General features: G+C 27.1%; 1 protein-coding gene and 1 long non-coding RNA gene across 2 annotated transcripts; both read left to right on the plus strand.

Annotated features, from left to right (window-relative positions):
- Positions 1–1,547: 1,547 nt before the first annotated feature.
- LOC122519858 lies at positions 1,548–12,471 on the plus strand. The gene is made up of 3 exons (XR_006304382.1): positions 1,548–1,897; positions 12,107–12,258; positions 12,433–12,471. It is a non-coding gene; the product is annotated as an uncharacterized LOC122519858 (long non-coding RNA).
- A 46-nt stretch (positions 12,472–12,517) lies between these two features.
- Positions 12,518–15,963, plus strand: LOC122519853 (acyl-CoA Delta-9 desaturase-like). Its single transcript, XM_043639604.1, has 5 exons — positions 12,518–12,891; positions 14,141–14,271; positions 14,763–14,968; positions 15,319–15,504; positions 15,596–15,963. Exons 1-5 carry the CDS (start codon positions 12,594–12,596, stop codon positions 15,912–15,914), a joined length of 1,140 nt encoding a protein of 379 aa, XP_043495539.1. The 5' UTR covers positions 12,518–12,593; the 3' UTR covers positions 15,915–15,963.
- The last annotated feature ends 614 nt before the right edge of the window (positions 15,964–16,577 follow it).

Consider the following 16,577-nt stretch of genomic DNA (forward strand, 5'->3'; position numbering starts at 1 on the left):
ATCAATTGCTGATAATTTTTTTTTTAACTAATATAAACTTAAATTCATATTACAACTGTAAAAACAAAACGTGATCTATTCTATAGACAATTAATGACAAAAATAATTAATATTATCAATTTGATTTTTCTTAATTATAAATGTAATGAAAAACGTATGAATTTTGTGTGTAAAATATATAAGACAAATTAATTTATTTAATTATGAGATAAAATAAATTAACGTGATGTCTTTTTTCGAACAGGTTTTGTACATTAATTACGGTATAAAATATTTGTATCTCGGAGTTCATTCTTTTTCCAAGCCAAGTGAAAGGAAGTTCCACTCGTTTTATCGTTGAAAACTCTTGGAAAAGATAATTACAACAGAACGGAGACGAATGGAATGGTCAGACATTATGACATTATTTTGTTGTATAATCTTATATATATTATTACACCCTAGGACGTTTTCTTTTTATTTTCTAAGATCGATGTTTTCTTCGTCAAAAGCAATGGTCATAAAACCCAAAATAGAAACTAAAAAGGACTCGACGATTAATATTCTGTAAATTTGGGCCGTATCGTCCTCAAAGAACTAAGTTTTACATTCTGCAAACTGATTTGATGCAATGAAATAACTGATCTAAGAAGTGGTAGCAGGAAAAGGTCAGGGACATTACGCACTCTTTTGAATTACTCTTTTACATCTCCGATATTCAGCACTTTTTTACATTTAATATACATCACTTTGAACTTTGAACTTTGAACTTTGAACTTGGAACTTAGGACTTACCACTCAGTATTTTTCTGTAAATCAGGTATATCTGTTTTAGTTAGTAAGCCCTGTATTCAGTTTTCGATATTAAGTCTGTATTCTGTGTAAGTAATAAGTTCCTATTAATAACTTCTGTTTTCCGTTGCAGTCTTCTATTTTCCGTTGCAAACTTCTGTTTTCCGTAATAATCCGTAAGGTCCGTATTCTGTATTAATTTACAAATTTCGCACTTCTGTTTCGTGATTAAGTCTCAAAATTTTTGTTTTATTAATTAAATTCGAATTCTGTATTAATTTATTAAATCCTTATTTCTGTTTTATTAAATGATAATAATGATCTCTCTTATCAGTGAAAAGTTTACTCTTTTCTAATATCGAGCCTCTCTCAATCCCGAGTATAGCCTTTGAATGAAGGTTGACCAAAACCAGAGGAAACAACGTTTTTAGTAGTGTAAAGGGAAAAGATTAACGTTATTTCAGACCAAATGTCGGACAAAACTTTAATCTCGCTACTTTTTGTCTCTGACCAACACGAGGACGTAACAATATATATAAAATATATATATATATAAAATAAAAATATTTCATGGAAGGAAAAAAAAAATATATATATATAATTATCGTGTATAACTAGTAAATTAAATTATTAATTAATATCTGTCTCATGACAGTTATCAAATAGTTCTTATCTGTTTTTTTTTCATTGGTAAATCTCTAACGAATAATGTGATGCGAGATTGATGCGCATGCGCCATTTCAAAAATCCCAAGAAAAGAACGCGCGCGCAAATGTTGAGCAAATCGCGAAGCGCACCGCGCGCGCGCTAACCAGTCGTTTGTTGATCCAACGAGTGTTCGGGTCGACGTGCGACCGTTCGTGAGTATAGTCTAACAAGAAATAAAGATAGATAGATAGATTAGAAGATAGTTAGATAAATAGATAAACAAACAACTAGAAGGATAGAAAGAAAGAAAGAAAGAAAGAAGAAAGTATCCTCGTCATCAGCAACTGAAATTTTGGAAGCAGCTAGAAGAAGGAAGGAAGGAAGGAAGGAAGATTGATTGATTCATCATCATTCATCGATCATTTTTTTCAATGATCTCTACCAGTGAATCATAAGAATAGGATTTGAGTGTTTGGATGTATGTATAAAACATTAAACTACTTTTAATGTAACGTAAATTTTATAATAATCGCTAATAAGTAGAGAGAAATATTGTTTCTTTTCTTTTTTTCCTCCTAGATAGGACTTTTCTATACGTATACATTTTTCGTAGAAATTTCTTTTCCATTTGTTATCTTATTTATTTATCTTCTTTTCTTCTACGTAAAAACATACACGTACACACGTACACACATACACAGATACATTCGTTTCACGTTATTAACGTCCTTCCTTTCGTCGTTTCGTAGTAACTCGATCGATAATTTTATTCTCTTTCGATTCGGTCTGACATCATTATTACTCTCGTATTTTCTTTTTATTTTTTTTGTTCATCTTTCTTCGAATTTGTTACTACATATCCATCCTATTTGGTATTATTAACGTACGTATTATACATAATATCGTTATTATTTTAATTATTAACATTTTTTTTTTTATTTCTTACCTATAATATTTATTATTTCTACGTGAAAAGTAGATTAAATATATATATATATATATTCTCTTTGGTGTGAGTTAGGCGAATATAATATCATTTTAACTGTAGTACCGTTATGAATTTCGTCTCAAACTCGACCTATCTATCCACGTGTTGCGTTACGTCGTCTTTATTCTCATTCGAATTTATATATCATATCGTATATTAAATTGTGTTTATATCGGGAAAAAAATATAAAACGTCGGTAAAAACGTCCAATTGATATACTTGTGTTCCTTTAATTTTTGATTTATTATTTATTTTTTTTAACTACGTGTCCAAAAACCTTTATACAATTTTACAATTTTTAACATTTTTATATCGCATATCTTAATATCCAAATTGATTCTGTTTTTAAACTTTATCGTGCACTCCGTTTCTTTTTTCAATCAAATCAATCGAATTTTCTTAATCGTTCGATCTTAATCGTTCAACGACGTTTATTTTCTTCGGAAAATATTTTGTGTATGTGTACAATATTGTTTTGTTATCAAGAACAAAAAAAGAAAAAAAAATTAAAAAAGAAAAAACGTAATAAAATGACATTTATTTTTAACTAACATTCATTTTTACAATATTATTTTGTTTGTTCTTTCAAATACGTATTTTTGACGATACGATATATTACGATATTCGTAGAAATTGTCTCATTATTGATTAGATATCTAGTAGTTTCTCTCTCTCTTTATTTTTTCTTTTTAAAATTACGTTTTATCGTATCGAAGTACTCGTAGATATTTCAAAAAAGAAAAATAATCTAACTGATTCGTAATCATTTTCATGGATCTATATAATAACCATACTTGAACAAAATTTCATTTAAAAATCGTCACTTTTACTCACACATACATACAGACACACACAATTCGTAACATTCGCCGACTGGTAACGAAATGAAATATTTTTTAAATATTTTACGAATAGTACAAATGAAATAGTCGTTCAACGACGACGATTTTAACGAGAGAATACGTTACAAGAAAAAAAAATCGATAAGCATTATCGACATGGATAATGTAGCGAGCACGTGCTAGCTAACAATCGGTTAAACTAATGTCTTATCATCACCAAACATGTAAATTCATAATTTGTAATAATTAATTTTCTGATTAATGGTTTATTCGTTAAAAAAACATTGACGAAGGTAAAGGAAAAGAAAAAGAGAGAAGAAATGAATTAGTTGAACTGTTTGTTAGTTAACCGGTATAATTAATGAATAACATAGTATTTCCACGTGTTGTATACTGATGTATACTTTTGTGTGGAAAGTATACGTAAATCTTTCTATCTTTACCACTTCCCCCTCCCTTTCCCTCACTTTTATAATAATATCGTTAATCATATCTTTTCGATGATAGAAAAAAGGAAGATATTGAAGATAGAGGTAGCAATAAATAATCAAAAAAAGATAAAATTATATGAGAGAAAATACACGTACATTTAGAAATAGAAAGAGAGAGTTAGTGAGAGAGAGAGAGAGAGAGAGAGAGAGAGAGAGAAAGATGAATAAAAGAAAGAATAATGAAATTTATGAAACGATGAACACCTTTCGTAATATCTCACGTATGGTCTTATCTTTCTTTAGAGGCGAAGGGCCTTGACGAGCCGATTTCTTTGTAAGTGTATATGCGTTTTTACTTCTACGTGTGTATATATATGTATATATTTGTGTTAGTATACTCTTTTTTTTTTCTATCTACAATACTTATCTCTATCTTTTTTTTTCTCCTTTTCTTTTTCTCTCTTTCTTCCTCTATCTCATAATATACATCTAACGTAAGATGACCGTAAGAAGTATTTTTACTACAAGTTCTAGGTAGTAGTGTATAATAGTGTGAACGTTAGTGTCTCTCTTCTTGCTATGTAAATGACGTAATACTAAGCGGGCGTGGATTCGAATAGGACACGAGTCACACACGATTTATATATTGCGTTCTAGAGCTTACTACTTTCTTTCTTTTTTTTCTTCGGTTTTTTTATTTTTTTATTTTTAACAACACTTATACATATATGTTACGTAAAAAATATTCGTAATATTTATATATTTAGATATTGCATTACGTATATATATAAGATTATTGAATACATTTAATCGTTTCCTTAGATTCTTAGCTCGTATATTTTCATCAGTAGTTGTAAACATATGTATCCTATATTCATATTCGTGTGTATTGTGTGCGTGGTTGGTGGGTGGATGTTACTTTTTCTCACGTATAATTAACAAGACGTAGAAATAAAAGACACTTAACAATAAGACGTTATTAAATATCGTACGGTTAGGTTTCCTAGTTTTGTCTTTTTTTTTCTTTATCTTTTAAAATCGCACTTTGTATTATCTCGTTATGCAAAATTCTTATTTCATTGCAATTAATTTTAAATACAAGTCGACATTTTTTTAATTATAATTGTCGGTCTTGTTTTATCATCTCTCTATCTCTCTCTCTCTCTCTCTCTCTCTTTCTCTCTCTTTCTCTCTCTCTCTCTCTCTCTCTATTTTTCATTACTCAGTAAATAATTTTTATTTCTTACATTTGTTTCCTGCATATTATTCATTCGTTAAAAGATATTACGAAGGCGTATGAAACTAAACTAAACTAAATTAAACGAAACGAAACGAAACGCCGAGCGATATATTCGACCGTGAACTAAAAATTACTAACAATAAACACTGATTAAAGGCCATGCGAAAGAAGTGGAATTGAGAAGTATAGAAGTAGAGTTCGTGATTCGGGGTCCTACTCCTCCCATTCGATAGACATTTTTAACTTGAATGGGAGAAGAAGAATGTTTTATTTCTTTTGATATATATATATATTTCTCTTCTTGATGATTATCCCCTTTTTTTTCTTCTTTTTATTTCTTTTTATTTCTCCTTACGTCGAGAACGTACAACAAACGCAACCGTTGATTTTACTCGAGATGCCGTTGATTATATTTAGATATCCGCTTGACGTTACTTTTAAACATTTTAGATTGCAATTAGATGACACATACACACACACATACACATTTTCTTTTTTCTTTTTTTTCTAATCTAAATTCAAATATTTTATATCGGCAATTTTGTTTTCGAATTAAATAATCTCAAAAATAATTAACAACGATTATCGTCAGACTTTCGTCTTGATTATTTTTGATTATTTTTTTAATTAATTTGTTACACGCTTGCCGGATATTTGCAATTAGCTGCGATGTGGAAACAAACCGAGAGACCGATAAGAAAGAAAAAAATGAAGAAAGAGAGAGAGAGAGAGAAAAGAAAGAAAGCATCGTGGCATGTTTAAAAGCTTTTAATATTTATAATGAACTTACTTTAACGCTGTGTTTTAAATGCAACGAATGTTGTGTGGTATGCTTTAAGCGCAACGCAAAGCTCGTATTATGAAATAACTATTAAAAAAATAATAATGGTTTATCTATATTAAAAAGATAACGTTATCTATATTGTTTAATTTCTTTTTTCTATTTTTAATAAAACATATTTATATTCGGTTATAAATATATTTACAACTGCAGTAGATACATTGTATCTATAATAAATAAAATATAAATATATTTTTAATATATTTAATATTTCATATATATAATATTTTTTAAATGACAGAATGATAAAAAAAGATTGTTTTAAAAAAAAGAAAAATGATCAAATAAAATCTCACTCATAGTCGTTAAATATTGATTTATTGTTAGTGTATCGAACGAATGGAACATTTCATGAACGGTTAACAAGGTTAGTAAACAGAATTCCGATTGGTGATAGTAATTTTCCGCGAAAATTCAATTACACGTTCGAAGGCCGACGAGACCGGTAATTTTGGTAGAATAGACTTTCGTGATCACGATTGATTGTTAGTTCTATGCATGTATATACATATATATATACATATATGTGTACACACACTCGATAGTAATTTCATTGATAAAGAATAAAAAGACTTTTAATCGAAAAAGGAAAGATCGATTATATAATACAAACAAATACGATTTTATTGTTAATAATTAAGCAATCCCACTGAAAATTCACCGAATCACTCAAAATGGTTGTTTATTTAAACAAATAAACAAAAGCAACGTTATACGAGGAAAATACATTATTATTATTCATATATTTTTATTTTCTAGTCTGTACTCAGGGAGTACAATCAAAAATTCAATAAACAAATATTAAATATATGAACGAATAATTTTGTTGTCGGTCAAACTCACGTTTGTCGAATAAAAGTAATTTTTTTTCTTTTTTTTTTTCCCCTTTGTAGATTCGAGATTTTACAATTCACCCTCTTATTTTATACGAAACACATAATGGAGATCGGTTTTATTTTGATTAAAATATTTTGATTGGATTTTTTTAGTTATATCTTTAAAGTTGTTCACTAATTAAATGAAAGAACGTTTTGAAATTGAAAACGTAAGAGGAAAGAAAATCCAAGATAAAAATAAATCTCGTAAGAGAATATTAAAACGTACATGATTCGTAAAGGAATAATTGTTCGTGGTATTGCCATATTACGAAATCATGTGATCGAGATGAACAGATGTATAAATTATTTTCTTATTGTTCTTTCTTCTTTTTTTATTCTTTCAATCTTTCCTATGAGATTGTAAAAAAAGAGAAGAGTCGTATAAAAAACAAATATTTAATCTAAAAAAGAAAGATAAAATAATAATTTACATATCAATTTTTAATTTCAATTAATGTAACGATAAATCAATCAAATTAATACTCTTTCTGTTTTTTATTTTCATTAAACAGTATCCTTGAAAGATACATGTACCTGCATATATAATACATACATACACATACATAAGTATATATATACCTACTTAAATACTCACGTTCATTTTTGTGTATTATCCTATGCATTATTTTTAATGTAAATAAGGATAAAACATTGGACCGTACCTCTGAAACACGATAGATCAAGGAATCAATTTTTAATATAATCAAAAAATTAGATCACTTTATACGTACACACATATATACCTACACATATGTATAAAATAAAAGAAAGTAAGTAAATAAATATAAATAAATATACATATATATATATATATATATATATATATATATATATATATATATATATATATATATATATATATATATATATATATATATATATTTATTTTTTTATATTTTATATATTATATTTTATATATATTATATTTATTATATATATACTACACACACATATATATATATATATATAGTATCCATATAAGTGTTTTATATGTACGTACGTGCATGTATGTATACGTTGTAATATGTGTCATGTATGCTGGATGTTTATAAACGTTAAGAATGAATAGAAAAGAGATCGTGCGCGCGCGTTCAAAAAGAATTGCTTTTGCTCATGTCAGATCAATAAGAGTAAGGTCCGTTAAGAAAAAGAGCTGAACACACGCGATCGTTCCAAGATTATTATCGTTCGTTCGCGAATATTGATTATTTCTTTTTCTTCATCTTCTTCTTCTTTTATCATCCTTCGCACAGGTCGTCCCTTTTTTTTTTTTTTTTTTTTTATTTCTACTTAATAATTTTTTCTTTTTCTTCTTATTTTTACGAAACAATAATAACGCGTAACGATTTTATTTAATTTATTATCGCATACAGGATGGGTTTTGAAATTGAATTTTTTGAATTGAAATTGGAAGCCTTAGGCAATTTTTTGTTATTATTTGTGTTTTATAATATTACATTCCTCGTGGTCGGATATTTCGTTGATTAAATTTGTTTTATTGCATGAACGATTAGGATACGCGATCTAACGTAAAATAATTATTAAAAAAAGTATCATCGTGTGTGTATATTGATTGCAAATAAGTTTGAAACGAAAAACAACAAATCGTGTTAAAAGTAAAGAACGAAAATGGGAATAATATATAGTGATTAATAAAAGTATGAAATATATATATATATTTAAAAAAAAAAAAATAAAATAAAAGCGCGCTAAGGGGGAAAACAACAAATGTAAATCGATGTGGTGTGTTCGTAAAATAGTACACAAGAAATAAATAAGCCATTATCTCGAATGATTAAAAGAAAGATCGATATCAAATGGAATTACACAGATCGGTTTCATCTACCTGATGAATCATTAAAAATCTAGAAGTATAATAGATTTTTGTAATTTCATTCTGGTTAAAAGTATAATGAGTATAATCTTCGATCAAAGTTATATATTTACGTGTTATGTTGATCACGTGAGTATCATATGTACAATTCATGCAATTCGAAACAATAAGCCAATAGAAAGAAATAGAGGGAAAAACTATAGCTATTACGAACATTAATTATCTAACCTATGTATTATTATGTTTTATTATAGTAATTATTTATGTGGTATAATGGTTAATGATAAAATAGATTTTTTTATTTTCTCATACTGTTTTCTTAACTAATTAAGGAAATGTTCTATTTACACCTCCTGCCCAACTCCCCTCATCCTCGTATACACGTCATTTTTATAAAACGTACTTTGCAAATTAATATCGCAAGGTGACACTCGCACACACACTCGCACACATACACACACACGTAAGTTGCATATTTCAATATGAAATTGAAATTTTATTATTCTTTCGATTTACGAGGAAAAATAAACATCCATATACAGATTTAGATTTGTCGAAACAAAGTTGACCTTGAATAACTTTTATTAATTATTCGTAATATATTTAAATAATGATAAAAATTAATACGTCATATAATTGTCTTCTTCGAAATTATATATTAACTTTTTTACAACAATTTTTAGTCAGATGGATTAAGTTATTTGGTATGTGAATATGTATTTATAATAAAAATATATATATTTTAAATAAACACACACACACACACACACACACACACACACACACACACACACACACACACACACACACACACACACACACACACACACACACACACACACAGTAAATAATTATTTTGCGAATATTCGATAATGGTAGTATGAATATTTTTGTTCTTTCTGATGAAGTTGTAAATAATCGTACCATCACGTCGAATCAGTTTCATCGATCTGATGAGGGGAAAAAATAAAAGGAAAAAAAAAAAGAAAAAAAAAGGTTGTAAAGGTCGTTTAAACGATACAATAAGTTGCGAAGTCAATTTGAGCTTTCACGTTGTAGGATAGTAGGCGCCTGATAATGCGAAGTCTAGGCTCGATTGGTTCGATCGCAAAGTGCCACCTCACTACTACTATTTTCCTAACTTTCCTCACGCATATCAATATTATTGACGTTGTTTCGTGTGCTCTAATAATAATAATAATAACGATAATAGTTAACTCCTATTTTTTTTTATTTCGTAATCGATAGAAAAAGATAAAGGATATATGGATTAAAAAAAAAACAAAAGTACACTGAGACGAGTTTAATACGAATTAACAAACGCTTCGTTAAAAAATTTACTTTTGTTAATTTACGGTTAAATTTAAATAATAATAATAATAATAATAACGAGATAATAGTTAATTCCTATTTTTATTTTTTTATTTCGCATTCGATAGGAAAAGATAAAAGTTATATAAATAAAAAAAATGTAAGACGAGTTTAATAAACGCTTCGTTAAAAATTTACTTTCGTTACTTTACGATAAAATTTTAAATAGGTTGCCTTTATAATTTCCATTTAAAAAACGAAACAAAAAAATAAATTAATAATTAAACTAATGAACGAGATAAATAGAACGATAATTCAATAAATGATACAGGATACATGCTTTACGAATAAAACTTGTCGGTGATATAGGATTATCTTCTTTTTTCTTTTTTTACAGCATAATTAATTTGTTTCGTGCGAATAAAATAGAAGATACATAGGCACTGTTTTATAAGCATTTTAAATAGAGAGGAGAATTCGATTTATTCGTAATATTTTCCGCTGACGACCATCATCATCTGATCGTCAGACATTGGAATTCGTTCAGTTAGCTTGCAGTTTATAATTAGATCTAACTTCTTTTTTTCTTTCTTTTATTCCTTTTTTTTTTGTCACAGTAAGTTGTCGTCGAAGACATAAGAGAAGAAGGTATAAATCAAAATTAATTAAATCTAATTATTAATGTCTAGTTTATTAAAGTTACGATTGGTTATAAAATAATTATGGTTATATTTTTGACTTGATTTATTGTTAAAAATTGTGACTGTATTATTGATTTATAGGTTTTTCAAAATTATTTCTCGTATTATCTTATGCAAAGATTAATGAAATTTATCAAATGTTCAAATAAATAGAGAGAAAGACAGAAAAGTTTATAATAGTTTTATATTATTTCTATGATATTTACGAAGAACTCCGTCAAGGATTCATAACATATTTATAAAGTATTTTGTCAATGTGCTAGCTTCAATCATCGTCAATGATTAAAACTCTCATCGTCAATGAATGAAACTAATATTCAATAATTGAAATTCATCGTCAATGATTGACTCACACAATTTAAATTGACCATACCGTAGGTAAAATGTAAATCATAGAATTGTTTTACTCATAGATACATATAAATCGATAATCATTCGAGAAATTTATCTGTAAAATCATTTTGTTTCATATTAAATAATAAATAAAAATTATGAAATATATAATTTGAGATATAAATTTAATGTATATTTATATATATCCGATCATATTAATTATAAAATAAATAATTCAATCCTATCGTATAGATTATAATATTGATCTAATAATAAAATAAAAATATCATTATGCGATTGAAAATAAATGATTAAAATACTAATCGCGTCAAGGATTTTAAAAATTATATCTTACTCGAGATATTATTTTACATTAATTATGCGATTATAAATATTTCATTTAACTAATGCTGCTGTGTGCTGCTGCTGACTTTCTTTTGTTGCGTTTTTTATGCGAATAAAAAATAGATGGAAAGAAATAGAGGGATAAAACAACAAAAAATTGCAACGATTTATCGTTGTTATTTTTTCGACTATTATTTTTAATTACTCGATAGAATTATTAAATAAAAGTCGACATATTTTCTAATACCACTTTAATATTCGCGATTATATCGTACAACAGTTCTTTATATATATAATAATACTTATGATACATCTGTTTTACAGTTGTATAAGATAAATGAATTAGTCTTTTAATAATACTTTTCAGAATATCAAAAAATATCAAATAAATAATATCTTATTATTTAAAATACAACATACACATTGTTTTCAGTCTTAAATGAAAATAAATATTAAAGAGTTCAAAAAAACAAATTTGTTTCAATGTTAGGCTCACAACTTTTCAATTCATTCACGTAAATGAACGATAATACTTTTTTACCGTAAATAAATGATGATTTTGTTAATTCAAGTATAACGATGGACAAAACTCATTCAACACAAATCATATGATATAAAATATTTATAAAAACAAATCTGATTGTTTGATAAAACAGCACGTGTGATATGCAAGTGTTTCGCGAATCGGATTATATACGATTACAATCACAGAGATTTCTATGATATTAAAAATCAGATAAAACAACAATAAAACGTTTTATCAACGGTAGGAAGAAAGATCGATGATGATTCAAGGCTTATTTTCGAGATAATAACAATTTACGTGGAAGAAAAGAAGTATTATCGTGTACGGTGATGATGTCAACGATTTTTAATTATCATTATTATCATTATTATTATTATTATTATTATTATTATTATTATTTTTCTTTTTTACTTTCAGATAGTAGTATCGTTCGACAATAAAAAAAAAAGTAATAATAAACTTCTCGATGCATCATCGATCGAAGACTTGAATTTGGAATTACCATCCTTGCGAGGGAGGGGGAGGAAGGAAGGAAAAAAGGCAGAGGAAGAATGATGAAGATGTAAAAAGTAAAGACAACGTTGTTTTAATTATAAATAAAAATTATAAATTAAAAGAACAAAAATATATATATCTCTCGAGAAAAAGTGTGTGTGTTGTGTAATGCATGTGCGTGTACATGTATAAACGTACACGTGCAGATTTAATAAGTGAAGTGACGTATGCGTATGTTCTTCCGATAGATTCCAAATTCAAGGAAATAAATTGATAAGGAAACGAAGTTTCATAAGTATATATATATACACATATATATAAAAAGAACGAGAGGAAGAAAATAAAGAGATAGGAGGAGGAAGAAAGATAAATAAAAGAAAAAAGAAATAAGAAAGAAAAATTATTAGATATGTGTCCTGATAAGGCAAGAGTATTGACTATGAGGTGTGCCGTCAATGAAAAGGTTGCTTACGAAGAAGAAATGGATCCTCTTGCAATAAAAAAAATGGAAAAGAAAGAATCAAGGATTAACGGGGTCAAAGAAAATCATACATCTTCTACGAAGAATTTATCTTCGAGTGATAGGGTTGAATACGTACCAAGGATCAAATGGTTGGATCTTTCCGCACAAATATTCATTCATGGTGGTTGCCTTTATGGTTTCTATCTCATGTTCACGCAAGCCAAACTTTTAACGTCATTGTGGGGTAAGTCACGTTTAAATCTTTTATACGGGGATTTTTATTTTTGTTATTAAAATAATATTATTTTCGTGATTATTTAACCCTTTGAGTGTTATGGACGCATATATGCGTCCATCGTGGGCTATTGATGCATATACGTATTTGTCGATATAAATGCAAATAATGTAACGTTGTTTTGCGTATTGATTATTGTTATTAATTTTGTCACATGAAAAAATTATATAAGATAAACAATAACTTTAATTATTAAATATAATTTATGATTAAATGTTATTAGTAATTAAGTATCAGCACTCAAAGGGTTAATAGAAAACAAAAAAAAAATAAGAATTTTCACGTTATTGAAAGATAGTCAAATTTTACGGAAGAAATAATTAATAAACGGAGAAACATAGAAGGGGGAAGGCAAAAAAGAATGTAATAATAAAAGAAAATATAATTTAATAAAATAAGGAAAACGCACACAGGAAGGTTTTGGTTGAAAAGTTTCGAGCCACGCTAAAAAAAATTGTTTCCAATTATTAAGTTAGGTTCTAAACTTTTTCAATTTGTCCACGTATAATATTATTATCTATATGTTATGTGTGTCAGAGAGACGATAACGAATATAGTAGATTGATAGACATTATACTAATTGAAGAAATATTGTAATATAAAAGTAAAAATTGTTAAGTGAAAGAAAGTGAAAGATAATAAGTTAAAAAAGACAAAAAATGATAAATGTATATTATGTAGATATATAATATTATCGATGAGATATATATTATGTGCTAGCGATAGCAAATGTAATAGTAAACGAGAGAGAGAGAGAGAGAGAGAGAAAGAGAGAGAGAGGTTGTGGTAAGAGATAAGAAAAAGTGATAAAATGAATCATAGTGCCTTATATTGCTTCCCCGATTATCTTTTTCGTTGAATTCTGCGAATAAATACGGCATTTGAGTTCATCAAATTAATCTTCCTTACGTATCGCGTGATGATCTTTATTAAAAAATAAAATTTACCTCAGTTAGCAAAATTTGTACTTGATAAAACTTAAGATTCCCATCGTTTTAACGTTAATTATTCGAATGACGAAAAAAGATATGCTCTCGTTAATATATATATATATAAATAATATAGAACTTTATAAAAATTCAATTATTTCTATATTTCAGAAAAATGTTTTTGTTTTTTCTTCCCCCGTTTTAATTTCTTTTATTCGTTATAATTAATTAATTTTTTTAATGACGATACTTTTTTTCTGTTTTTCTAGCTTTCATAGTGATATATACTTCCGGTTTTGGCATAACAGCTGGAGCTCATAGATTATGGTCTCACAGGGCGTACAAAGCCAAATGGCCATTACGATTACTTCTAGTTTTCCTTTTTACAATAACCGGTCAAGTATGTATACGTATATATATTGTACAACCAAAATTTTTATTCTATTCCTTCATATATTAATATATTGAAGTTTATCAAAAAATAAACACACTATCGGCGGGTAACATTATGAGCTTGACTTACACGTATAACGGGCGAAAATTAATGAAAATAGCACATTCCATAAAATTATTAATTTTTAAGAAAAATTAATAAATTTAGGACTAAACACTGGTCAGGCTTTACGAAAAACTACCAAAAACATCATTCCTGCCTAAAAATTAGTGACAATGAAAAAAAACAAGCATTGGTAAGTGTTTTATTAACACTTATTGTATATTCTGCATAAAAGGTATTAATACCTGACCCGCCGATAGTGTGTTAATAAATATAATATACGCGTGTGTCTACTTATTTTTTTTTTATACAATTCTCTATCCATTTTTATTTTTTTTTTCCCTCTGTTACATTTTAATTGGTTGCTCGTTTCTAATATAAGTTTTCAATTGTAGAAACACGTTTGGGCGTGGGCATTGGACCACAGGGTGCACCATAAATACAGTGAAACCGATGCAGATCCACATAACGCGAAAAGAGGTTTTTTCTTCGCACATGTAGGGTGGCTTTTTACTACGCCCCATCCTGATGTAGTAGCTAAACGTAAAGTCGTCGATATGAGTGATCTTGAAGCAGACTCAATAGTCATGTGGCAAAAGAGGTATAAACATTTACAAATCGAGGTTACTTGAATAACATTAAGAAAAACAAATATATAATTGACTATTTTTTTTAAATATAATTATTACCATTGAAAAATACTATATAAATAGATATTGTAGTAATATTATGTATAATAGTATTATAATAGTATATATAATAGTAATACAATATATAATAATATTATATTAATAGTATAATAGTTACTATATATATATATATATATATATATAAATAGATAAATATTATTATAGAGTTTTGAAATTTTCTTAAACAATAGAATAATATTATATTTTTATTTTATTGATATAATTATTTATAACTTGTTTATTTGTTTGTTTGTTAATTTAGATTGTACATACCTCTATTCGCACTTTTGGCAATTGGATTACCAGTTGTCGTACCATATTATTTCTGGTCTGAATCATTGTGGACATCTTTCTGGATCAGTTTTAATTTTCGATTTTGCATAACGCTCAATATAGCTTTCTTCGTTAACAGTGTTGCACATATGTGGGGTCAGAAACCTTACGACAAGTAAGTTAATTATTTAATTATTTTTTAAATGTATTTTATTATATTTAATTTTGTTCAAATATGAAATTAAATGAATGATATTAATTTTTAGGAACATCTCACCTGTCGAAAACATAGCAGTTTCCATAGCAGCACTAGGTGAAGGATGGCACAATTATCATCACGTTTTTCCATGGGATTACAAAACTGGTGAATTAGGTGATTATTCTTTCAATATAACTACCGGATTCATCGACGCATTCGCTCGCATTGGTTGGGCCTATGATTTAAAATACGTTTCACCGGAAATGGTACGACGAAGGGCGAACAAATCCGGTGATGGTAGTCATGTATGGGGTTATGGTGATGCCGACATACCTAAAGAAGATCTACAAGAATTAGAAACGATGGATTATAAAAAAGTTTTATAAATACATTATTAGTTCCTTTGTTATAATATTAATAATAATAATTATAATTATAATAATAATAATAATAATAATAATAATAATAATAATAATAATAATAATAATGATAATGATAATGATGATGATAATCCTAAAATACGTCGACGTTAAAAATTACAACTGAATGAAATCTTGTCGTCGTATTTATTATCCTGCCGTCTCTTTTATATTTTCTAGAAAAATTAGAATTATTTTAAATTTATATATATATATCATATTATATATGTATAAAAATATTACAAAGCCAGAATATAACAAGAGAATTGCGTCGTTAATTAAAAGTCTAACTAAAATGTAATTTCGTACAAATAAATACAATAATGCAACAATGAGGCCAAAAAAAATAAAAAATGATGAAGACCAATTATCTCCAATTTTTAAATGATCTTCATTGATTTCTTTCTTTTCTTTTTTTTTAGGTATAGATTTTGGATTATTAATGTCAATTAAGTTTATTGTATTATTTTTAATAGTATCGTTATGCGTCTGGAAATAGAAATAAAAAAAGAATATTATTCTGATGAATTTTTCTAAAAAGATCATTAGTTCGACAAAGAAGTTATGGAAAAAAACAATTTGAATTTTGAATCAATAAATTTTTACGGTAGCTAATTTTTCTTAATAATT

This window comes from Polistes fuscatus, unplaced genomic scaffold, assembly GCF_010416935.1.
Source record: "Polistes fuscatus isolate 324 unplaced genomic scaffold, CU_Pfus_HIC Scaffold3, whole genome shotgun sequence".
Taxonomy (NCBI): domain Eukaryota; kingdom Metazoa; phylum Arthropoda; class Insecta; order Hymenoptera; family Vespidae; genus Polistes; species Polistes fuscatus.